The sequence below is a fragment of the Boleophthalmus pectinirostris genome, unplaced genomic scaffold, assembly GCF_026225935.1.
Source record: "Boleophthalmus pectinirostris isolate CB_2022bp ecotype Guang Dong unplaced genomic scaffold, ASM2622593v1 HiC_scaffold_1, whole genome shotgun sequence".
Taxonomy (NCBI): Eukaryota; Metazoa; Chordata; class Actinopteri; order Gobiiformes; family Gobiidae; genus Boleophthalmus; species Boleophthalmus pectinirostris.
In genome coordinates, this window is record NW_026570970.1 from 28932970 (window position 1) to 28959997 (window position 27028).

The 27028-nt window shown below is 37.9% G+C and overlaps 1 protein-coding gene across 1 annotated transcript in view; it reads left to right on the forward strand.

Annotated features, from left to right (window-relative positions):
• The window catches only part of LOC110156118 (neuropilin-2-like), a 206409-nt gene extending 179602 nt beyond the window's left edge, over nt 1–26807 (forward strand). Inside the window, exons 17-18 of the mRNA XM_055152527.1 lie at nt 17747–17806; nt 21890–26807. Of these exons, the coding sequence (XP_055008502.1) occupies nt 17747–17806; nt 21890–22215 (386 nt within the window). The 3' untranslated portion in view covers nt 22216–26807. The remainder of the gene's footprint in view (nt 1–17746; nt 17807–21889) is intronic.
• Nucleotides 26808–27028: the final 221 nt, after the last annotated feature.

The following is a 27028-nucleotide window of genomic DNA, read 5'->3' on the forward strand; positions in this document are numbered from 1 at the left end:
TGCCAAATTCAAGATGATTCTGAACAGCAAATACGTATGCAGTCTTCATTTTACCTCTTATGACTTTTACTTCAATGGGTTTTATCACAGTCGGTTTTAATAGATCCATGTTAGGCGAGCCCAGAGTCCGCAACTACACCGGAAGTTGTAATTGTATCTTTCCAAACATCTTCCGGGTTTGTGACATAACGTGAGCCTGATAAAGTGGGCAGTATCTGGAGGACTAAAGAGGGAGGAGATAGAAGGGGCAGGGCCTAGACCTATGACGAACAATGTGATTGGTCAAACATATATCTACATTTGAAACTCCACCGCTGCAGCCAAGTTTGTGATCAGAAACAACTGGCTGTAATGAGGGCAGTCCTGCGTGATGTCACGTAGTACTTGAAATCCCTGTGGCCACTTGAGGCAGTACACACAAAGTTTTATGGTTTTGTTTTTTTACTCAAAACTGCAAATATACCTAGTTTGCACTAAAATTACCCAATACTACGAACTAAGTCTGTGCAATTAATTGAATTTTGATCGCAATTTTGATTTGTGTGTCAAAAGATCTCCAAACTCATATAATCGAGTTGAAATGATAAAACTTAACAAAGTTTATTTTGGGATATATTTTTTAAAAATAAATAAGTATATTTAGTCAATTTTTTAAATATAGAGATTGTACCACAGCTGGATATATAGTTTATTTTGGATACATTTATGTTTTTCTATGCCTTATTTCATGTTCAAAGTTTATTTTATTCATTTTATGTTTTATACGCTGCAAAACTGCTATAAGGTGCATATTTGTAGCCTATATTTGTTTTCAGTTTGAAAGTTTTGCGTAAATTATCAATAACAAAGTGTTTTTTGAGAAAGAGAAATGCTGGATAAAAGCATCGTGGAACTTAAAAATAATCATTTATTATCATGATTTCAGTATTGACCAAAATAATCGTGATAATGATGATTCCATAATCGAGCAGCCCTACTAGAAACAACGTACACAATGTTATTAAACCCCACATAATTTAAGCACATTTTCTAAGTGCTAGACATAATAGCAATATAAAACAACTATTATTGCACTACATTTCTTCGAAGAGGATTTTCAAAATATTTATGTTTACATTTTTTTCCAGAATTAATTTATCTTTACCTTGCAGTACCTTGTTTAGCTGATTTCAAATGTTCTTTGGCAGCATTTTAGGTAATAGTTTTTGGTTAATCCTGTTACGCTTTGTTAACATATTCTACACAGTTTTTAAACCATTGCTACTGCTAATGCGACAAAATGTGTGTGTTTTGAATAGACTGCACATTACAGCTGACAAATAGTGATTGTTTGGGCTCACCTGTCTATAACAAGCCCTCCTCCTGTTCTCGCTCCTGTTTTCATGACTGTAAGAATAGCACAAAGTTCAAACACTCTTCAAGTTAAGATCAAAAACATTCTCCGAACAGTGTCAGAAACGTGAGAGCGACTTAACTGCGATTTAAAACAAAGATATTTCTTAAAATAGTCAGAACCAGGTGGCACTTGGCACTTTGTTTGACCTGGCTTTCTGAAGTTTGAAACGATGGCATTTTATTACTGCTGAGTTGTACTTTCTGGTCTGTGAAATTCTGGTTGGATATTCAAGCGTCTTCATTGAAATCACAAAAACTCTGATCAGTACGGTAGATCACATTAAAATGGCACTCATTGTGATAAACTAGTAGTAACTATTCATTGTTAAAAATGATTAAAACATGAACTTTAAGGATTTCTGTAGTTCTTTGGTTGAGACTGGGTGAGCACCATTGTCATAGCAACTGAAAAATAATCTTTCTAATTGTGAAAAGTACTCAAAATGGCACCTATAAACATGTTCATTAACTCGATAGGTTTTTGTTGTTTGTTTGTTTTTCCAGTGTGAAGTATTGACCATTTCTTGAATTTTATAGTTCATCTGGATACTGTAAGCATGTCAAAATGCTGGAGTTTGTTTCTATGGTAATAACAGAGGTATCTGATTGGCTGGCGATGGCCCTAGAAATGGAATAATCATCTTCTGTAGAATTGTGATTTTAAGATGTTTTTGCAGTTCACATTTTAGGTCTTGGTTTAATCATTAAAGCTATTTTTGATGTTGAATGTAATTAATATACATTGCGTGGTATCAGTAATGTTCTGAAGGTCTATTCTTATGTCTGGTCTTTTGTACATTATTTTGATATCTAGATTTCTGAATATTTTTGGATTTTTTTAGGATCCTATGTATACTTTAAGCCATGTTTAAAAAGTTGCCTCATCAAAAACATACTGTATTTTTCGAACTATAAGGCACACTTAAAATCCTTTAATCTTCTTATAATCCGGTGTGCCTTATGTATTAATTCTGGTTGTGCTCACTGACCGATTTTCTGTTGTACACAGCGCTCAAAAATAAAAAAAATGTTTTAATATGACTTTGGTAAGCTACGAAGCCGCACCGCTTGATGGATTGTTCGTGCATTACGGCTACCTTAGTCAGGAGCCTCGCGGAGTAAAGGGCAAAGTATAGTTCAAGGCTGTTTTACCGCACACTGCCGCCGTCGCCTTGTTGCAGAAAGCGTCGTGTCCTTTAGTCCAACAGAAGCTGATCACATTAGTGCACAAGAAGCGAGCTGTTTTTTCAGCGCTTATAGTTTATGCAAATTAGCCATGTGGTTTTAAGTTTAATTCTGTAAAACATAAACAAATGTGCGCAAAGCTGCATTAAACACATTATTACTTAGTGTATATTTGAGTCCTCCTCATAGGAAATAAAAAACAAACTTAAATTATCCACCCACTTTCACATTCATAATACACATTCACCAACACAGGGAGGCAACGTCGGGCGAATTATCGATCTGCCAATGGATTGTGGATGTAAGGGCTAAGGTATGAGTCTGAAGTGTCGTCCGTTCATTTTGCTTAATGCGCCTAATAATGTCTTATGTATGAAAATAGACAAGAGAATTCAACATTATTGATATTGTGTGTTATAATCCGGTGCACCTTATAGTCCGAAAAATACTGTATTCTGAATTGTGTTTTGTTTCATTTACACATGAGTAATCCTGCATTATTATCAAAATTCAGCCTAAATATGTAGAGTTTGTGTGTTAAACATGTGTGAATGAAACAAAACACAACTCAACATGTTTTTGATGAGGAAACAACATTTTAACATAGATCAGAAAATGCTATATGTAAAGTGGTTATTCTTTCCCTTCATCGCAGTAAAGACAACCATTTAATTTGAAAAGCAATAACGTTTTCCTATGTCTACGGTAAATATATACTTTAGCTCGCCGTTTAAACAAAGTGTGGACAAAAATGTAAGGTTGATCATTATAACCTTAGGAGAGTGAAGTGTTGGCCAGTGTTTTTGAGTGTTTTTGCCTCTTTCAAACCCACAGAGTCTAATCCACTCCAGGGAGACTGCTGTTGCGTGCAGCTCCACAATCAAAGCCTATTTTAAACCCTTAAAGACGCCATCTAAACTTAAATTAAGCTACCCCTGGTTTCCTTGAGGTCCCATATCTTTTCCTTAACACCTCTCTTTCTCTCTTTCATTCTCTCTCGCTCTCTTTCTCTCCCACTTTTTGTTCTCTCTCTAATCCCCTCTCTATGTTTCTCTCCCTCTCTTCTCTTCTTCCATCTCTCCCCCTTCTCCTGTCTGCTTGCCTTTTCTCTCCGCATCCCTTAACCTTTCTTTCTCGACTGTCTCCGTCTCCTCTTCCCCTGTTTCTTTGTTCTTTTTCTCTCTTCCTTTCTTATGTTTCTCTTTCAACCCGGCTCTTCCCCTTTCGCTATCTCTTCCCTTCCTCGCTCTCTCTATCTCCCTCCTCTCTGACTCTTTTTCGCTCTCCCTCCATGTCCTTCACCTCTGTCTCTCACTTTCTCTGTCTTTCCCTCTTCCCCCTCTCTGTCTTCTTTCTCCGCTCTCCCCCCTTTTCTCTTCCTCTTCTTTACACTCTTAACTTCCACATTTTCTTAGCTCTCTCTAGCCCGCTTTTCCCTTTGCTCCTTTTTTCCTCTCCGCCGCTCCCTCCCTCCATCCATCCCTCTCTCTCTTCCGTCCGCTCCTCTCTGGGTTTCTTTCACAGCCAGTTGACAGAGTATTGAAGTTTTAGACAAACCCTTTAATGCAGGATTAAAGCTATCGCGGCCGGATTAGCGTTCTCCCTACACCCTGCATTTGCACAAGACCTCTCCCTTTCACACCATTCATTCTTCTAATAATGCCTCCACTTGCCTTATACGTGCAGTTTTCTTACCATTTCTTTTTCACCTGCAAAGTAGGTGCACAAGAGGTTGAAATCTACCCTAAATGCTTTACTTTTTCTACAACCACTCATTGCATAACGCTTTGAATGTGTAAAGAACAGCATGGCATGGGCCGTTGTCTGTCAATGTGCCTCTGCTTACGTTTGTCAATCTCTGAACATAGACTGTATATAAATTATAGATTATAGATGTTATAGATTATTTCATAGAATCGAAGATAGAACAGATAAAATGCCATCTAGTGGTTGGTAGAAGTATGGGTTTAGTTCCAGGCTTCAGTGATTTTGTACAGCTAATTCTACGTTCACACTTGCATCGGTATAGTCCTGTTTTGATTTTGATGTAGACTTAGTTTGGTCCTGTTCTAGTCCAGGTTTAATCTTAATTCTGTCTCAATTTAGATATTTGTGGGTTTCAAGATGTAGTCGTAGCAAGTAACCAGTTAAACAGGGTGTTTGAATGCAGCCATGGCTAGGCCTATACAGAACTTGTAGCATTTACAATTTAAAATGCAGTGCATACACAATGATCTAGTTTGTTTCTTCACCATGAATACTTTTAGAATACTATTTAGTAGAGGTGTGGACTTACAAGTCGTGACTTGGACTTTAGTCAGACTTGAGTCACTATATTGAGACTTGACTTGATAAAATGGACTAAGACTAAGACTTGGGACTCGACATGGATTTGAAGGTGAATGACTTGGGACTCGGACTTGAGGCCTGTGACATGAGAAGACTTGAGAAGCACTTTGAAATCTGAGTTTGTTATCTATTCTGACTGTAATGATTGACTCTAAGATCTTGTCAAGACATTTAAAAAGGAAAAAATAGCAATTCTACAACTATTCTATACTCTATAAACACTTATATATAAATATACTATGACTTTATAAGTCCAATTTATCTTAAAAGTCATAGAAATAGCTAAAAGTTTAAGCTATATTTGGAATGTTGGTTTAAAGACTTGAAATGACTTTCTCAAAGCAGATGACTTGGACTTGACTTGAACTTGTAAGCCAGTGACTCCAGACTCGACTTGGACTTGCCTGTATTTGACTTAGGACTCGACTTGGACTTGAGGTCAAAGACTTGAGACTTACTGGAGACTTGCAAAACGATGACTTGGTCCCACCTCTATTTAGTAAATAAATGCATTTATTGATGTATCATAACTGGTTTAGACGTTGGTTATTTTTTATTGTAGTAGCCGCAGCTCTTAATGTCAGTATATAGTAGTACCACAATTAGCAAATTAGCAAGTCATTAGCAACAGGAATAATACGTATTTATATTTAGCAGCTAGAGTTATTGTCACTATATGCAGGGCCGCTCTATACAGTCTATGTTCAAACTAATCAAATATTTGAATTGCAAAAACGTGGAACTTGTGAATGGCTATTGACAGATTTTATGCTGCTTTGTTACTTCCAAGACTCCATACGCCATCCCGAGGACCCATCCATGTTCCAATGCAAATATTTGAATCTTGTCGCTTGTTACCTGCGCTTCTCTACGTGGCTTGCATGCCTGCATTTCTTTGGCATTTGAACCCATTTACCATATATCCTCCTGCCCTCTAGGGGGTGCCATGTCTGGGATGGAGCCCACAGTAAACTCAGTGGTCGCACAGCCTCTTCCCGTTTTTTGGTACTACGTCTTGGCCGGAGTTGGCGCCCTCTTGCTGCTGGTGGTGGTAACTGTGACTGTGATTTTGTGTTGCCATCGCTACCACTGGGCCCCAAAGAAGAGCAGTCATCATTCTGTAACTTACCACAACAACCAAACTGCAAATATGCCAGGAAATTACACGAGCTACCAAAATCAAAACTTACATTATAATCTAATTCACCAAAACCACATGTATCCTGGATCACAGCCAAACGGAGACCCAATGCTCACTATTAGACTGGAAAAGGAGGATTTTGACACACAATGCTGAACAAGTGATTTTAATAGCTTTTAAAAATTGACTTGAAGATGTTTCGGCACGTTTTGTTGCTGATCTAAGGATTTTTCACTGTGCTTGGAAACTGGGAAATCAGGAGTGCGAGTTGTGGCTTCAACGCAGCGGTGTGCGCCAAAACGGAGAGAGAAATGAGAGGACTTCGCAAAGACTGACAACTTGTGACATGCCGAAGACAACAGACTAGTGATGTGGTGATGGTGATGTAAAGAAATCAGAACCAAGAGATTTAAATGTGCACTTAAAGCAACATTATGTAACTTCACGATTTGCAAGTCACTGATATTAGGAATCTTACAAGAAGCAGTTCCCTAAAAGGTAAAAATTAACTATATGCAGTGAAAATCCATTAATCATATTGTCGCAAACGCAATCCATGGTTTAAGCTGTGAATATCATATCATTATGTTAATCTCAAAATATATGTTTCAGCTAGGCCTCAATTTAAGATATGTTATTAGGTTCTTTTTTCAGACCAATGGTTTGTTTTCATACCTGACAGTTACGACTGCTGATTAGTGGTCTTCCTCAGAGTGGTCACGTGATGTTGCTGTGACGTATCTGGTCAGCTGATTCTGACCCTGCGTTCGATTATCTTCCGACTCCTACTTGGACCTCAAATTTGATGTCACATCCGAGCTTGACGTGCATTATTATGTTTCACTTGTCTGACTAGAAGAGCCTCACTACAACACCGACTACCACACACAGAGAGCAATATGGAGGCGGTAAGGTAGTGCAGTAATACGAGTGATTCAAACTGTCATTTAAACCTCCAAAGTGTCCAAACACAATGGAAACAGTTCATAGTTACACGTCACAGTGGGTGCAGCCATCTTTGATTCTGACTTGGAATCCTTGCTCCGTCTACTTTTTCCGCCACCGAGGTCCGAGTTGTGCTATTTCCTCGGAAAACTGATTCAGAAGGATAATCGAATGCAGAGTGATTCTGGTCTGAAAAAAACCTAAGCTAATAAGAACCTAATAAGAACCTAATAACATAAATTATAGGAAGACCAAATGAACCTGATTGGGCTCAGTTTAAGATGTTCCATTTTAATTGGCCAATAATTTAAACTGATGGACCACGGTGTTTGTCTCCCTTTAGGTAAGTACTGTGGAACATTCTAAGCAGAGTAAAATATATTTTGGTCATATTAAATGGTATCTAAATCTCTACTGCAGCAGTGCACGAGCCCTTTATCTCTGCTTGCAGTTTTAATTACTCACTTTTGGTCCATGTTATCTACAAACCTAAATCCAGGAATCCACCTAACTCCTCTTTGGTTTCACGATAAATACGTCTACACATTCAAGTTGCATAGCGTTGCTTTAAGGGTTAAGGTTACATCTGATGCTTATGACTAAAAGTATGTGTGCATTTGTTGTTGCGAATCGCTTGACCTTATTGACCTCATGAATGTAGTAAGTAATAGGGGGTAAAATGCACAACAGCTGCTATAGTGGTGCACGTTAGCGGATAGGGTTTCGGAAACTCAGTCCCCATGTTGAATTAACAGCTGTGTGGCGGGGTAAGGGAGGAGTGATACAGTAGATGCGATAAGACCAAGTATAATTGTGCATTTGTGTGCGTTACATTTGTCCCACTGTGAGATTGTCTTAAGGAGAAGCCAGTGGATACATGAGATTTGTTCCTGGTATTACTTTCTGCCAGTTAAGTTTTATTAGTGGAAACAGCCATAGGGCCACTGGCAAGTACATTACAACAAGTTTACACTCACTCTGAATACTGAGTTGAGCTGAGATAGGATATAGAGGACCGGATACCAAAATATAGTGGGATAAAGATAGCCATATGGATTTTAAGCCTGTCTAAGTATTAAGTCTTTTCAATATTAGTCCTTAAGATATATGTCACTTACTTGTCCAATTTGGGTTCATTTTGTTGAAAATGTTGGGTGGGTTGCATCATAGACTGTATATGGACATAACTAACCCGCTCGCCACTGCGTTTCAAATATTATGTAAGTATTTGGGCTCTTGTGCCTCCATCGATTCTGGTTACACGTTGAAAAATCGTCACCCCTCTCTCTATAATTGCTGCTGTGAACCTCGTCATTTTGGTCTTAAATGTTAACCCGCTCTACGTGGCCCTGGTGTTTTTATTTTCACTAATTTGTCCATAAATGAATTCCTTCTCCTTATATGGAACTGGCTAATGTAACTGCGTCCTCAGTGAGCTTCATTTGACTGGAGCCAAACACTTACTCCACTTCTTTATACAGTCTATGGTTTGCAAATCTTTTCTTGATAGTGTAATAAAAAGTTGTACAGTCTATATGAGTCTACAGTCTTGGGGGGACAGAATGCAAAAGGTAATACATCATCTCTGACCTATACATTGTGCTCACTGGAAAAATAATAATTGTTTGAACTATTTCCCATTAACATAAACTTACAAAACAAATGTAATACACACGCATATGTTGATTAAAAACATAAAACAAAGTCTAGCCAAATCCACAGTAATAATAACTGTTGGTAATAAATCCCTTACAACTCTACAAATCAAGATCAAATTAACCTTTGAAACAATAGACAAATTATCTCATTTGTCATTTAAATTGCCTACTATACTGTATATACCATAAAGCAGTATAGTTTTTATTGTGAAATGTTGCCTCTCTAGTCTCTAAAGATATCATTTACACTATTTACTGCAGTGACACACGAGTAGAAAGCCTTCTGCAGATGCTGTTTACCCATCCGTCAGAGGAGATCAGGGGAGATTAGGAGACAGGGGCTGGAGAATTAGTGTTACCTGTCCAATTGTGATGTCCACAAGTCAACAAACAAGATGGTCGCCTCCTCTGAGTACTGCTCCCCTGTCTGCACTCTGCTTTACTCAATGAAGATAGAAAACCGTCTACTGCCCAATGGTTTCAGATGACATAACGTCCTATAGACCTGTACTGTAATTGAAATGGGAGCAAAAGTACTATTGTTAAAGGAGCACGATGTAACTCAGTAAAGACTAAATTACATAATGCACCTTTAATATGCTACTTATATGCAGTAGTTGTAACTAGAGGATTATAGAGTGTTGATAAAATAAGTGATTCAACATTTGTGGAGTTTTCTAATTAAAAATAGCACACATAATGTATACAGGAATACTAGTTTTTGCCCCCGTCTAATATTTTAAAACAATCATCTGTTTAATACAATGAAAAGGAGTGTGAAGGACAAATGCACAAAAGCTTCTGTTATAGACAGACTGGTCAGTTTCCTGAAATGCCTTTATTTTCAATGTGCTTTAAACTGTTACCTCCTCAGCCCAGAACAAGCTCGTGCCTTGGGTTAATAATGTTTGTATGAATGGATATTTGCCTGACTTTACTCTAGTATATGTACCATGCCTGTGTCTGTTACTGTCCGATGTCTAATGTATTGTATTGTTAAGACTGGGTGAATGTAAGCAGTCAGCGTTACCACATGTTCAGTCATCGCTCACAGTGTGAACACAAATGTTACTAAAAAGGTGCAGTATAGGACTTTTCTGATGGAATGTTCCACAGTATGACATTAAGTGTATCATCCTCTACTTACAGATATTGATACTTTGCAGTGATGTCACACTGGGGGTGTTCTACATGTATCTCTATTGGCAAAATGTTAGTTACTATGGTGACACAATGCGCACACTAGTAAACACAGAGAAAAAAATTTAAGATTGTCTTCAAGAAAAAATACAAAATGGGTTTAAACAACACAATTTCAAGAGGCTGTGATCAATACAAGTGTTCATGGTCCTGTTTTGTGTGTGAAAAGACTCAGCTCTTTCTGGTGAGATTGTGTTAAACCAAAGTTCATATTAAAGTCTAACATGAATAACAGAGCTTCAGACAGAGCAGTGTCTACTGTTAGCATCATGACCCTAGGGAATGTCAATGACATTAGCTGCAAAGTATCAACTGAGATATGCCTCTCCACAGATCTGACTTGTAACTTGGCCTTGCTACATCACCTGCTTGGAGGTTACTGGTAATAACACAAGTTTAATGCCATACTTTGGAACATTCCAAGTCAAGCCTGGATACAACACAAGCAGGCAGACCAGAAAAGTGACATAGTGCATCTTTAAAGTTTGAACATGCTTATATTATTTTATATTGTTTGTGAAGGTTTATTATAAAAGTGATCAACCAAGTGTTAATAATCTCTGTAAGCTCTTAATTTAAAATAGCAGTTTAGGGCCATTTCATTTTAGTTTTATGAATGTAAAAAAATGCATTTTCCCCCCAGTGATCAGAAATATCTCCAAAAGGAATAAGGAAACAAAAATGGTGCCTGTATAGCTTCTTTAAAATCATAAAAATGACCCAAATTGGTGTTCATCAATACCCTATAGCATTGTGTTTTCTACCTTTTATTGCTAAGCACTTTTTGACATGTCAGCCCAGCTCTTTACACTTAACTGTGAATCTTAATGTACGACGTTTGCCAAATACTTGTTTATGTACATTTTATATTTTTGATGGTTATTCCCTGAGAAGGTCTTAATAGAGAATCGTGTTGCCTTTTACTTAGTCATCTTGATCTGACATTTGCTTGAGTTCAAATCCAATAGTGATGAATGGCTGTATTGATTATTGCATTGATTTGTTTGAGACGTCTATCATAAATCTATGTTTTTGTCAAAGTCTGTCTCCTGCTTTTTTATAGTTTCAAGTCATTTACTTCAAACCTTTGGTAACTCTGTAAAAAAAAGTATCCTTACTAAAGCGTGGGCAAAGACTTAATCCATAATGAACAAATCTTTAACACCTATCTTTAACCTTTCCAAAGGATTTTAGTGAAGGTGCATGGAGTTTAAAAACACAGTGGAGCATTTCTTGTAGTACCACATGACATCAAAAGGTGGAACAGGGTGTTTTGTGTTTGAGAAAGGAACTCAGGCTAAATATGCAGGGTTTGTGTATTAAATGATAATTAATGTGCGAATTAAACAAAACTCAACTCTAGGTATGTTTTTGATGAGGAAACATCAGAAAATCGTGTGTATGGGCTCTTCAAGTGTGATTTGGGTGTATTAAGTATTTAAATAAAGGCCCTGCACCAAGTATTTGAGATAAATGTGTATAACTCCATTATAGATATACTGTATAAGCAGTTCTTGGGGTCAGAATAGGTCATAAGCATTTAATTAGAAAGCGTTTTAATGTCAAAGTATCAGTGTATGTTAGGATGGTAGTTGGTGTTAGATTTACTGTCACAGCAAAACTTCGCCTCTGAGTTATGAAAAGCACTTATAAACTCATCACAGTGAATAATAGGATTCTTGAAATGCATAAAAAGTAGGTAAGGAATAGCTTTGGACCACTGCAAACCGTTTAAAATGAACTAGTTCTGTTTTTCATGTTTTGAAGACAGTAGAAAATATAGTGCCTTTAATCCTAACCCCATGCCTTTTATTTTAACCAAGTAGTCCCTAAGCCTGAATCATTTTTAAGAAACTATTAGTAAATGTGTTCTTTATGAAATGGTACAGTTATTAAAAAGTGTAAGTAAATGTCCTTTTTGCTCCATCTTTCTGTAGTCCCTATGAACCCAAATACATAAAACAAACTATGTTGAAGGATAAGGGCCCATTAAAACAGCTTGGAAACGGCTCTCATGATGAAAGACACTAAGACTGCTCTAAAGATAGATTTTAGATTGTATTCTTTGCAAAGTGGAGGCAGGTGAGGTGGGGGAGGGCAGGTTGTTTAAAATCCTTTGCAGATAAAAGAAGAGCTTTTGGCAGCAGAGACAGAGGAGAAGCACACATCTGTAGACTGGATAAGGTGGAGGAGAGAGGCACATTTCTAGTACTTTGTTTGTCAAACTTCAAACCTGCACCATCTGGGGTCGCCATAGCAAACCGTCTGTCTCCTGTAGAGCTGTTGAGTCTGATGTCACTTCCGGGTCCCTCAGCTGATTGAAAACTATGTAACGTAATGTAAAAAAAAACACACTGTGAACATGTTTACAGTTTCCTCTCTTTTACAACACATCTGACTTTAAAAATAGACTGCAGTGATTAAAGCTGTCAAGATTATAGTGTACAAGGGAGGTTGAGGTAAGATGCGAGGCTAGACTAAAATATTGTTTGTGGTTACCAGCAGTTAGTGAGACATACACACTGGTAATCCTATATTATGGTAGATTATTACTGTGTCATTCAGTGGTCCCCAACCTTTTTTTATGCCACGGAGTCCTAGTCCTGGTTTTGGACCTGTTTTAGACCTGTTTTTAGACCTGTTTTAGGCCTGTTTTAGGCAGTTTTTAGACCTATTTTAGACCTGTTTTTAGACCTGTTTTAGACCTGTTTTAGTCCTGTTTTTAGACCTGTTTTAGACCTGTTTTTAGACCTGTTTTTAGGCATGTTTTAGACAGTTTTTAGACCTGTTTTAAACCTGTTTTTAGACCTGTTTTAGACCTGTTTTTAGACCTGTTTTTAGGCATGTTTTAGACAAGTTTTTAGACCTGTTTTTAGACCTGTGTTAGACCTGTTTTTAGACCTGTGTTAGACAAGTTTTTAGACCTGTTTTTAGGCGTGTTTTAGACAGTTTTGAGACCTGTTTTAAACCGTTTTTAGACCTGTTTTAGAGCTGTTTTTAGGTGTGTTTTAGACAGTTTTTAGACCTGTTTTAGACCGTTTTTAGACCTGTTTTATACTGTTTTTAGACCTGTTTTTAGACCTGTTTGTATTGACATTGGGATGTACACTAGTAGTAAATATGGGTTTTGTTGCATAACAAATAATTGGGATGCATTTACACTGTCAAAATATGAACTAATTTGAACTTCTTCTTTTTTATATATAAATGCAGTTATTAAACATTTCAAATTTGCTTAGAACACCAGAGTTTCTCTAAATTTGTAAACTAGGATATTGCCTGAAATGTTCCACAGTATAGCATTGTAAATAAGACAAATCCTTACCTCTGCATATTATTGACTTATTCCAGTTCATACAAGGCTCATTTCTCACTTTGCTCCACAACTGTTTGACTTTTTTAGTGCTTGCTTATGATTTCCCCTGCTCTGAACTCTGTACGGCCGCCATTGGCATTGACCAGTCTCTGATTTACACGCATTATGAGTCATTGTTGTGGGCGATGCCATAAGCCAATCAATGCTCACCGCTTCTCAAACAGACAAACGATATGTGCTCGTATTTATGTTGTGCTACTCGCGCACTTTTCATCTTTTCATCCAGTCAAACTTTTTGCAAGAATTGGAAAACGTCTTGGCATCTTCTCGACATTTTAAATCACTCCTCTGTACCCAGGCCTCCTCCATCACGCTCCACTTTAAAGCTTTTTAATATTTCTCATTAGTTAATGGACTCGATTGCGTTCATAAAAGTCTGTGCTAAGCATTTCTGGTCTGCGGGCAGATTTGCAATCTCAAATTCATTCCTCATACCTCCTTGGACTTGCTGTAGTGGCATAACACATCTAAACTGTTCAAAATGATCCCCAGGCCTAATCTAATGGAGTCAGTAGATATCTGTGTTTTCGCCTGAACCCAAAATGCCTTATTCTTGCACCAATTGGGGAAGAAAATCTGCTTTGAAATCAGTTGGATGTTTCTGCTTAACATGGTGGGCCCCAGGGTTTAAAAGAGTATCATTAAACAGCGTGGATGAGACAGCTTCTTTATGCCGTACTTTATAATGTGTGAACAACTACAAACTTGTCTTTATTTAGAAATCTTATTGCATTGCCAGTTGTTTAATGTCATACTGTGGAACATTCCAAGCAAAGCAATATAACTTTTATGGAGACAAGCAGATGCTGAGCCTTCTACAAGAAAAGATACATATTCATTTAATTCATAATTTTGAAATTTAATATGCATACCAAGATGTTGTATTCATTATGAAGTAGGGGCTGTCTTACCAAAGTTAAAACTAAACTTAAAACGTGATTAAAGCTGCTGTGATGATGGCCCTGGACCCTGGAGTGCACGTCTCAAGCCAACAGATCCTCCATCAGAAAAATTACACAATGCACCTTAAATGTTTTTTTGCACCTCTGCTGATCAACTGTAAAATATGCTCCATGCCTGTAATACTTTTTTTTTTTCTGCATTTATTATATTCAGGCAGAGATCATGCATTAGTGATTCAAATTTCAGCATGATCAGACTAAGCATGTGCGTGTAAAATGTTTTTAAATATTTTTGGGGGAGTCGTTGCGCCCCTGCTGGCCAACGGTGAAAAATGCCCCATGTCATACTTGTCATACGCTTCATAATACTTTATATTCAGGTCGAGATCACGCGTTAGTGATTCAAATTTCAGCATGATTGGACTAAGCATGCGCATGTACGATTTTTTGGGGGGGATGGGAAGGGGGGCAGGATCATGCCGTGAAAAGTCATCAAAGAAACAGGAAATTAAGGTATTGTACAGAATATCCCCCCAAAATCTGATAATTTTTGTGAACCTATATCTGTAGATGTGACGTGCCAAATGTGAGCACATTTGAACCAAAAACCAGGATCTAGTAGTGTTTTATCAACAAGCAGTCAAAACGGTGGCAAATTTTTTGATCCCGACTTTCTGTTCATCATAGGGGTAAGCACCAGTTCAACTTTTAGCTTGTCTTATTGGTCGCTATTACTGTTCCAAATTATGTTTGCCTACACCAAACTTTGCTTGTCCTCACTCCCATAGGGGTCCACTTCTAGGCGGCACATTGTTGTGATGCTCATTTCATCAAATTTTTCACTGGACCAGTCAGTCCCTGTTTTGGGATTTTTCGGCGACGTTTAGGCCCTCAAAGTTGCAATCAAGGAAAGGAAAAATAATAACAGAGAAAAAAAATGGGTGAAAAAACAATAGCCAATTATGTGAATATTATGATGGCAAAAGGTACACATTTAAAATTTTCAGAGCGCAGGCTGAAAAAGTTGTACATTTTGCAATCAAAATACAACTTGCTATGTCTTCTTAATCAGTTCACCTTCAAATGTAGAATGAGAAATGAATCATGGACTGCCTACAAAAGTATTTCATAGTACTACATAATTTTGACTATAGGTACCATCTCATCAAATAAAGTAATGATTAGAAGAAAAAAAAATGAAAACCTGTCTTTTTGAGTAAACACAATAAATTATGCAGGCACACAAATGGAAAGAATTGAAAGCATATATTGTGTTAAGATAATTCAAATTAAGCCTAATATATTCCTCATTATATTCCTCTATTGTAGACTGTTAGACTGTTTTTGCCCTCCATTCAAATGCATAATGAGTATTTGAAGTTCCTATAGTCTTTTTATAGCAGTCCACAGTAGACACAGCACATGTTAAAATCCCTAATAGAAAAATGACCTTATCTGGCAGCGGAAATGAGCCTTGGTATCTTTTTTCATATCGGCTAAATGAGTTTTTCACCTCTTATCTTTGTGAATATCTATTACGCTTTCACTGCTCTATAATGTGTTTTTGCTTCCTTTGCCCCTGTATGCAGCTGTCTACGTTTTCCTCTCTCCCCAAAAGGATTTTAATATCAATTTCTCTGAATAAACCGAATTTAAGCAGCCTCCGAACCTCTCGCTCTGCACTTGAAAGTATAAAGAGCCACTGGAGCTAGTTAAATTCCAGCATATTGGAGCAAAGGAGCGTGTTAGTAAAGAAATAATAGTGGTATTTTGTGGTGAATGGCTTACAGTTTCTTCGCAGCCTTTTACCGTCACCGCGTCTTTGAGTCGTTTCTGAGCAAAGTCAAAAAGCAAAGCACGCCTCGCATAATAAAACGTGTCACTTTCTGCAGGTAATCTCTGGAAACTGTAATTCTTGGTGCTTTTTTTGTGTGATAAGTAACAAAAAAGTGAATTTGCAAAGCTGCTTGTGCTCCTACATATGTTATTTAGGAGTGAGTTTTGCAGTAGTAACTTTTGAAGAGTGTAAATTGTATTGCTGTTTCTTGCGAATGTGAACATGAAGTTTTCGGTTCAATTCCTGCCTTGTGCTGTTCTCATATATAGCAAATCATCAAAGGTGTAGGTTTGGTCTCAGCTTTGGTGGGGACATTATCATCTAAACCCCCCTTAACTTTTTTATTACTTGTTTACTTTTCATATGGTGCACACTGCAAAAACCAAACAGCACATCTTTATAAGAAAGGATAAAATGGGATCAGAAGTTGTGTATATATTTTATGAATTCTTTCCATAAACACACAGAGTCTGGGCAGATCCAAAATAAGTAAGAGGTGGTTTCATTTTTCAGTCCACAAAATGTAGAGTTTGTGTCAATTGCCCTTCTAAGATGATTCTTTCACAGATAATAGTGATGTAGAAGATTGTTGCAGATTTCCCTTTGCTTGTTGGTGATGAGATATTTGTGAGGTCATGTCAAACATTTTTCCATGGAATATTGTTAATAGAGTCGTGCTGCAAACAGTGCACGAGTAGGGCTCCGTTTGGTAGGTGCACTTGCGGTGATAGTCGCTCTTTTTCCACAGCGACTGATTATAAGGCAAGTTTAATTGAAGATGAAGCCAAGTAAGTTCCTTTTGAAAAGTTTTTCAAAGTTTGGTGCGCAGTGTCTTCACTCACGCCTGCTCAAGCCGCGATCTTCAGGTGCTGGTACTGTCCTGCCGCTTCCCCAGTTTAGGCTCCTGGCACCACTAATGACATCACTGTGTTAACAGCCAATGAAATAGTGGCATCACTGAATACATCTCAGAATGTCTAATAAACAAAATGTGAACTAAAACGTGTTAAACTAATACTATTGAGTTTGGAAAAGTAACTGAATAAATTTATATTTTTGTTTATTAAAATAAAATGGCAAATATTAGTAGGGACTATTTTGTCTTCCCCAGATATTGGTTGTGACATGTCCCCACCGTTTCTATGCAAACCTACACCCTTGCAAATCACTTCTTAAAGCTGCACTATGTAAATTTTCTTGTCGAGAGCCTGCCACCCGCTTGTTTCCATGGAGATGTTACTGCTTTGTCTGGAATGTTCCACAAGTCTTAAATTGATCTAATCACAGGTAGTTTTCTGTTTTTGTTGTTGTTCTTACTGTGAGCGCCTCTCCGCAGATCTGATTTGCAACATTAGATAAGTTTAATGCCATACTGTGGAAACTTCTGAGCAAAGCAATGACCATGGAGAAAAGCAGTTACTGTAAGTGGTTGACTGTGGTTGGATGGACATTGGGAATAAAAAGTGCAAATTGTTGGAAGAAAAAAAAAATCTGAGGTTAAGCCCACTATGTTTCAACCCCAACCTTATGCACACTGCTGTTGTGTCCTTTAGCAGAACACCTTTCTATTAACTATTCTTTCTCCTATTGATTTAGCTTTACATTACAGCTATATTCAATCATATTTGCAATGTTTTCTGTATGTTTTTTGTTGTAGTTAGAACCAATGTACTTCTTTGTCTATACTTATAAATAGCATAGCATCATTTACAGCTCATCACCAAACATTAAAACTCTCTTTCTGTTATTCTTTTCCAGACCCGAGGCCAATAGATTTCGGCAAAGACCCCGTTTTCAACCGCCCGACCATAGAAGAAGGTTTTTACACTTTTCTCCTTCTCCTCTCTCTCTCTCTCCTGCTCTCACTGCCTCCTGCACGCTCGCGGCACTACCAGCTATTTTAAAAGTCTATTCCTTCGAGTACAGCTGCGACTATGGGCTTGCCTGTGGCCCTATCTCGCACTCGTGATTCCCCATAAGAAACCCACACCTCCTCAGGCAACGTGACAACCCCAGTCTGGAGTGATGGTACAGTGGAGAGGATTTCAAAGTGCACTGGTGTACATGTAGAGAGATGTTTTTCTGCTTTTAACGTGTTAGAAATAGACAAAGTGAGTCAGACAGGCTCCTCTAGGCCCGAGAACATGTGTCTGAAATGGTTACAGATCACTATGAGCGTTCGTAGACTTTGCCCGGTGGAGATTTAAACACTTAAGGGAGGTTGGCTGTAGACTGTAAATAGAATAAAGCATAGACATATAATCTAAGAGAAATTAAAAATATGGATTGAATATTTTTTAATCCAAGACATAATAATGGTGTAAAATCAGGGGTGTAGTGAGCATGGGTATGCGGGGGTACGCTGTCCACCCACTTCTCCCGACGTGAAATATGAAAAAATAACAAATATAAAATAGTCTACAACTTAAATGTCAAACCGGAGTTACTGGCAATGGTGAAAACAACCTGCATAGGCTCATGATATCTGCACTGCTGTCCTATAGAGAGCTGAGACATGAGGGACCAGGACTGAACCAGGACTGAACCAGGACTGAACCAGGACTAAACCAGGTCTAAACCAGGACTAAACCCACCTGCTTCTCGGGCTCAGGGTTCTCTCTCTCACTCTCAAGTCCAAGATTAGTCCTGGTTTAGACCTGGTTTAGACCCGGTTTAGTCCTGGTTTAGTTCTAGTTTAGTCCTGGTTCAGTCCTGGTTTATTCCTGGTTTAGACCTGGTTTAGACCTTGTTTAGTCCTGGTTTAGTCCTGGTTTATTCCTGGTTTAGACCTGGTTTATTATTGGTTTAGACCTGGTTTAGTCCTGGTTTAGTCCTGGTTTAGACCTGGTTTAGTCCTGGTTTAGATCTGGTTTTGACCTGGTTTAGTCCTGGTTTAGTCCTGGATTAGACCTGGTTTAGTCCTGGTTTAGTCCTGGTTTAGTCCTGGTTTAGTCCTGGTTTAGTCCTGGTTTAGACCTGGTTTAGACCTGGTCCTTTTAGTCCTGGTTTAGACCTGGTTTAGTCCTGCTTTAGTCCTGGTTTAGACCTGGTTTACTCCTGGTTTAGTCCTGGTTTAGCACTGGTTTAGTTGTGGTTCAGTCCTAGTTCAGTTCTGGTTTAGTCCTGGTGTAGGTCACATCGATGACGTCACACCACGGTGTAAAATAGTGGTTTTCCAAGTATGGTACACAAACTTGTGGTACACAGAATCCCCTTCGTTGGTTAAGTTATTTAAACTCAATTTTATCCACATGTTTCTCATCCTTTACATTTGTCCTTATTTAAAACGTCTGAAATGGTGCAGTCTAGACCTGGTTTAGTCCTAGTTTAGATGTGAGAGATAAATATTTTCATACTTTGTTTGAAAAGAACCACTGATATAAATTTTTTAAAATTTGGTCTAGTTGTTTCCATGACCCAACGTTTTGAGACATGTTACTACCCTTTTTTCATATTTTATTTAGTGTATTATTATTTCCTTAAGAATAAAAGCATCATACAATGTGACTGTGAGTGGGGTCGCCTCTCCACAGATCTGACCTGTGACTTAGGTTTATACTGTGAAACATTCCAGACAAAGCAATAACATTTCCATGAAGACAAGCACCAGAAAAGTTACACAGTGCACCTTTAAGGATATTATAATAAAGCCAACTTCAAACCTGGATGAATGAAAGTGGGGAGGGCATCTGATGTAAAAGTTAAAGCCTTTCAATATTCTAATCATTCAGCTCATCCCCACGTCGAGTATGGCACTGTAATCTATAAATAACTCCTCTGTTTCTGTGATTGTCATTTTCAGATTTTAATAATATTTGCTCAGAGATATCACTTGAATGAATTTCACGGCCGATCGCGTTGACAACAAGCGCGTCTAAAAGCTGTCAGAAAAACGCCTTAGCGATAAACACGTCGTCTGCGGGGAGGAACTGTTCCCATCGCCACAGATAAAACAAACAATAACAAATCTCCCAAACCGGATTTTTAGTTATTAGCGCAGGGTGAAGAATTAGCATTAGCATGTGAAATGAGTGAGCGCTAAGGTGCTTTGTGCAGAGTGGTTAGTGACAGGTGCACGCGGCCATGTTTAATCCGCTAAATGAATGTACACACATGAAGACGCACAACTGCAATTACGCACAATGGGTTTATGAGGGAAGAGTAGGGTGGACAAGGGAGAGGACAGGAACAAAGCAGGCAAGAATATACAAAACAACAAAACAAAACTGGAAAACTATTTGATATAACAGGTGAATAACACATTTAATTTTACAGCCATATATATATTAAAGTAGTAGTAGTAGTTTTAGTTAAAAGTCCTGTATTGCTCAAAGCTGACTCTTGTGAGCTTTAGGCCATGTTATAATGTTGTTACCTCCTCAAAAACATACCCAGAGTTCTGTTTTGTTTCTTTCACACATGTTTGAGTGCCTCCATTATTAAACTCTTTACATCTCCGAAGCTCAAAGTGCTCTGTTCCACCTTATGATGTCATGTAGTGTTAGTTTTCAAGTGAACAGCTGCCTTTTACTTTTTGTTCTGTGGAGTTTGGCAGTGGAGCACTTCCTGTCAGGGATGTTTATGATTAGGAAACAACTTTATAACACAGATCAGAAAATAGCATAATATAGGCTTGGGATGGGCATGATTAGTCGACAAATTGATAATTGATCATTAAGAAGTTCGTCAATCACATTCATTTTTAATCGACAAACCAAACGTCAGTTGCTGTGCGTAGCGTAGTGTAAGGACAGCACCAACACTGGAGTTGTGGCCTCACAGTCCCTTTTGGGCTGTTTGGGCTCTGGCTCCTTGGAGATCACTGTACCACTCAGTGAGTGTGTTTACATGCACATCAGTGTTCCAGGTATGATCGGGTTTTTTGAGTATCCCGGTTTCGTCATGGTGCATGTTTACACAGTATCCCAGTTACTGCAACTTCAAGTTGAGTGCACATGCATCCAAAAGACAAACACTTTTCAGTCTTTCCATCACAACAGTAGCCAAAATAAATAATGTGACCAACATAAATAAAGTGAGTGAAATGACTGTTAAATAAAGAGCTGCACTAAACCTGCACACGTCTGATCTCTGAAAACATGAACTATCTCCAATGTGACATACGAAAAGAACAGACTCACCATCATCATCATCAACATCCCTCTGTCGCAGAAAGAACACACATATTCCACTAAGTCGTATTGTTTAGTCCAACAGAAGCTGATGCATCAACACACAAGGAAAGAGCAGTTTTTTTCAGTGCTTATAGTTTATGCAAATGAGCCATGCAGTTTTAAGTTTTGTGTCTGTAAAACGTAAACAAATGTTTGCAAAGCTGGATTAAACACATTATAATCCCAAACGGGCTGATGTGGCTCTATAGTGGTTATGGTTTATATGTTGTAAAGTTGAGTTTATTTATGCAGATTAATAATAGTAATAATAATGATGATAATTTTAAAAACGTTAATGATTGATCGAAAATCAAACGTTAATTCTCCCGACAATCGCTTAGGAAAATTTAATTGAATGCCCATCCCTAATAGTATACTGATAGTAAGTTGAAATTTAAAAAAAAACACACATTTCACACTTAACTTTTGGGTTCCAGTAACACAAAAGCATCTATAGCATGGAGTTAAAAAATATGTATGTAATCTATCAACATGCACCTAAGCACCCATATTACACTATTTTCTGATCTATGTTATAATGTTGTTTCTTTATCACAAACCGACCTGGAGTTGTGTTTTGTTTCATTCACACATTTTTAACTCACAAACCCTGTGTATTTAAGTGTGTATTTGGAAGAAAAAGCACAATACATTCTTTTCTCTCATTCTTGTCCTTCAGATTTTTGTAAACATAGCCACTGATCATGTTTCTCTCTTCTTTTTCCAGAGTATGTATTCCCTGGCTGGAATTCCTTCTCCACCCCCTCCTCCTCCGACTCCGCCCCCTCCTCTGTCACCGTGGTCTCGGAGAAAGACAAAGACAACGCCTGGCTCTACACTCTGGACCCCATCCTCCTCACCATCATCGTAATGAGCTCCTTGGGCGTTCTGCTCGGAGCTATCTGCGCCGGCCTCCTCCTCTACTGCACCTGCTCCTACAGCGGTCTATCATCGCGGTCTTCAACCACGCTGGAGAATTATAACTTCGAACTGTACGACGGCATCAAGCATAAAGTGAAGATAAACCAGCAGAGATGTTGCTCCGAAGCTTGAAAACTTGAGAACTTTATTTGAACAATGAAAATCGACAAGCACTATGTAACTCAATGTACCTGCTATACCGCTGATGTCCAAAAAGGGGGGTCGTCCCAGCTCCTGTGCGAGTCTACGGGATCTTCTATCTCCTATGAGGCCTCAAACTAGATCTTTGCCTGCAAGCAAGCCTGTGAATGAATGAAGGAATGAACATTTTAACCGTTTTTGAATCGTGAAAAACCCACTACCACCAGCCTGAAGCCTATACATTATACAAGAGGAGGAAATGGACTTACAACCCCCATGGTGACAATCTGGACGTTTTGGACTACAAAAATGGCAGCACAGTCAGATGGGGCTAGGTTGTGATACTGCATGAAGTTTTCAATACTGTGCCAAAATAGCAGAGCGCCTCCAAGCTTCAAGTGGGTCAAGACATATCAAGTGAATGCCTATAGAAGTCTATCAGATGTCGCTAACTAGATTTTAGATGGAAAAGAACGGACATTGTCATCGGTTGTTTTGTTTTTTTATATATATGAGTTATAAACATTTAGGGGAGCTTGCTATAGCGACCTCCCTCGTCAGTCCGCGCTTTGTGAATCCAGTGGCATAGAAAAGTAAGGTTTTTGTTGTAGACTCGTGTCCTCAGATAAAAAAGATGTCGGCTTAAGTTCGTAACGCCCTGTAGAGATCTATGCGACATTTTTGTTTAGATTTTCGTTAGCTTGTGTTGACTCCATGGTTCAAGTTAGAAGTGACAGTGATCAGACAAAGCATTAAGACCACAAATGTTCACTTTATAATAACATCCAGAATATAAATAAAGGAGTTATTGGTTATTTTTCTTTAACATTTTAATAAATAAGGAAGGAAGATTGTAGACGACCATATAACTGGATCAAACCAGCTGCAGTTTACAGTAGTTATCAAAGGTGCTTTAGACCTGGGTTAGTCCTGGCTTAGGCCTGGTTTAGACCTGGGTTCAAACTGGTTTAGACCTGGTTTAGTCTTGGGTTAGACCGGATTTTGGGCAATTCCTTGTCAGTACAGTGGTTATGGCTCATCAGAGGTGCTTTAGACCTGGTTTAGTCTTGGGTTAGACCTAGTTTAGACCTGGTTTCATACTGGTTTAGAACTGGGTACATACTTGTATAAACCTGGGTTAGACTTGGTTTTGAACTGGTTTAGACCAGATTTTGGGCGATTCCTTGTCAGTACAATGGTTATGGCTCATCAGAGGTGCTTCAGACCTGGTTTAGTCCTGGGTTAGACCTGGTTTTGTTCTGGTTTAGAACTGGGTTTGTACTTGTTAGGCCTGGTTTAGTCCTGGGTTAGACCTGGGTTAGACATGGTTTTGTACTGGTTTAGAACTGGGTTTGTAGTCGTTTAGACCTGGTTTAGTCCTGGGTTAAACCAGATTTTGGGTGATGCCTTGTCAGTACAGTGGTTATGGCTCATCAGAGGTGCTTTAGACCTGGTTTAGTCCTGGGTTAGACCTGGTTTAGGCCTGGTTTCATACTGGTTTAGAAATGGGTTTTTCTGTTCTAAAGTAGGAACAGTGGTCAACTAATGCAAGGTTCACTCATAAGTAATGAAGGATAACCAATATTGTCCCATTCAAGACACTTTTCAGTTCAAGAAACTATATAGAAAGTGAGTTAAAAGTGTCATTATATATAGTATTTGTCATAATGTTTTGACTGATCTCTGTATTTCTTTTGCCACATTTTGCGTTGCTTTCTGGCGTAAAGGAAATGTCGAGAATAGACAGAAAATCAGAGGTTTATCTTAATCTAACATGCTGTTATGGAGTCGTGCTTTAGATTCAGTATTCTAGAGTCTGTCTTTGGTAAACATATATATTTTTTTGCTTTTCCAATTCCCCAATTATGGACAGACACTGTGTGGAAAAATGTCATGTGATTGTTTTTATTGCAACCTATGGATTGCCAAAGAAGACAAAGAAAGGTCTATATATTGGTGGACGTCAAATGGACCGAACCATCTCATCCTTGTGTCCACCGATCAAAGAAAGAATGAAGGATTTATAACGAAGGAGAGTGGTCCCGTCAACTTTCTTGGACACAAATGAGCCTTAAGCTAACTACAGTATAACGCTGTATCGGAGGACAGCCATTGAAGAGGGCCAGTGCTGTGGGAAAGACTGAAAACTCACATATACACAAGCACTCACACTCAAAAGTTTGGACACGTGTTTTAATTTAATGGGCTTTTTTCCCCCATATTTTCATGACTATTTACATTGTAGATTCTCACACAACGACATCAAAACTATGAATGAACACGTGTGAAATGTAGTAAACAAAAAGGTGTGAAATAACTCAGAACATGTTTTATATTTTAGATTCTTTAAAATTGTCACCCTTTTTTGTAAATGTTTGCAGTACTATTGACAAAGCAAAGGGTGACTACTTAGAGGAATCTAAATGAATCTTTGCTACATAATCCCATACTTCTTACTTCATATATTTGATATCTTCAGTATGTAGAAAAAATGCTTAACAAAAATGTGTGTCCAGACTTTTGAATGCAGTGTAAATACACAGATAAAATACATGCACTTCATAACAGTGGAGACTTGGGTATGTTTACATGCAATCAATGTGATAGTAGTTTTATTTCGAAAGATGTTTGCAAAATGGACCTATATGCCCCATTTTAAATAACTATTACTGTATATAATGCAAGATTTATCTTCGACCATATTAATATATAACATAGTATCAGGTCGGTTTGGTTCATAGGGTGAACTCAAAACTATGAATGTATGAACATTTATTGATTTGTTATTATCAGTATTGAAAAGTCTTAATAACTAATCTTTTGAACAAGCTTTTCTTTACAAATTCAACACACAACTCACAATTCAAAAATCTAAACTGGGACTAAACTGAAACTGAAACCAGAGCTAAACCTGGACTAGACCAGAACTAAACCAGGACTAAACCTTGATTAGAACCAAACCAAGTCTATTTCAGGCTAAACTGGGCTCAAACCAGTGCCAAATAAAGACTAGTGCCCCCATAAAAGTCATATTTTCTCAGGGTTGCCGCATTCGTAACATCCATTTATGTATTAGAGTTCACTTATGAGTTCAAACATAACAAAAATACATTTCATCATACATAAAAAACTATTATTATTATTATTATTATTATTAGACAGTAGCAGCCCTGCTTGGGGTCAGACTAATTCATAAGCTCTTAGTTTGACCCTTTAGACCTCACTGGTTTAAATGTCCACCTACCTCTTGCATTGGAAATAGTATATTATATTTTAGACATAAAAAACAGACTTTTCCCACATTTTTACTATATTTAGTTTTGGCAGCTTTATTTTCTACCAGTTTTGATGAACTGATTATTTGCATGTAAACATACCCAATTGCATATAGGCCTGAGGTACAGTGTAAAAGTGAGATGAATTTTATTTTTGCACTGTACAGTTTGGGGCTTAGCTTAATCAAATATAATGCAAATGGAGGCTGTTCAGTGGTGAGAGAGTGAGAGAGACACGTTCAGAAAAAAATATAAAAACCCAAATATGACAAAATGTGCAAAATAAACTGCAAAATGACTGTGTTCTGTGCCAGTTTAAAGGTGCAGGCTTTTATAGTGATTGTGAACAACATGGCCGACTTGTGGGGTTAAGACAACTTGTAATGAATTATCAATGAGCTAATTAATAATAACTATAAACTTAAGTCTTCTTCTGCACAGATAACTAGGGATGCACCGATCTGATACTGGTGCCTGAAATCTGCACCGATCCTGGAAAATATGCTTGATCAGCTATCATCTTCAGATATCCTGTTTGGATAAAGTGATGTAATAAGACTGTTTACTAGTCGTACTTACCCCAGAAAGTCTCAGAATTGATGGATACACAACAGCTATAGCACATTTGGGTATTATTTCATTTTTGTTTAAAGGAAGTAAATGCTGTTTTGTGTTTCTGCACGGGTATCTGTTGATATCAGGTATCGGCAAATACTTAAAGCTACAATATCGAAATTGGTGCATCCCTAAAAATAGCACGTTGTTCTATGTCTAGCATGTTAACTATTATCATACATTCAAATACTTCAGCAAGTACTTCAGTGTTTTGCAAAAAAATTCTGCATTTCATCAACTTCAACAATTCGTTATAATTCGTTTCATAATAATAATAATATCAATATCAAAATTATAATGTATGTGAACCTAACACTACTGTCACTGTGCATTATGGTGCTCAAAAAGTACATTGTTTATAAGTACAGCCATCAAAAGTTTACAATGACGGTGAATTGAATCAAGAACACATTATATGGAAGGATGTATAGGAGGAGTTGAATCTAATGCACGTTTATATCCAAGTGCCTTTGGAGCTGTTTTGTGCCTCTCTCACTCTTTACAGTAACTTACGGTAAATAAAGCCTTCATTCAAATATATTTACTCCCGTCTGTTTAAGTATTACCTCTTGGTCGTCATAGAAACACACACCACATCCGTCACTCACATCGACGGCACTGGCCAGAAACTCAACTGTTGTTTGTAGACTTTGTACAGAAAACTTTCTTTTTTAATGTTATTATTATTTAATAAAGGAGAAATAACAAGTGATCTTTGGTCTAAGTGTGTCATTTTTGTGATGTGTATTTTGTTTTCTGCTTTTCTCCATGGAGATAATGTTGTTTTGTGTGGAACATAACACAGTATGGCATTAAACATGTCTATGAACATGTAGACAAGGAGTTGATTACACAGTATCTGCCCGCGAATGTTTATACATTTCATTAGGTCTGAGCCCCGACAGGACGTAGGG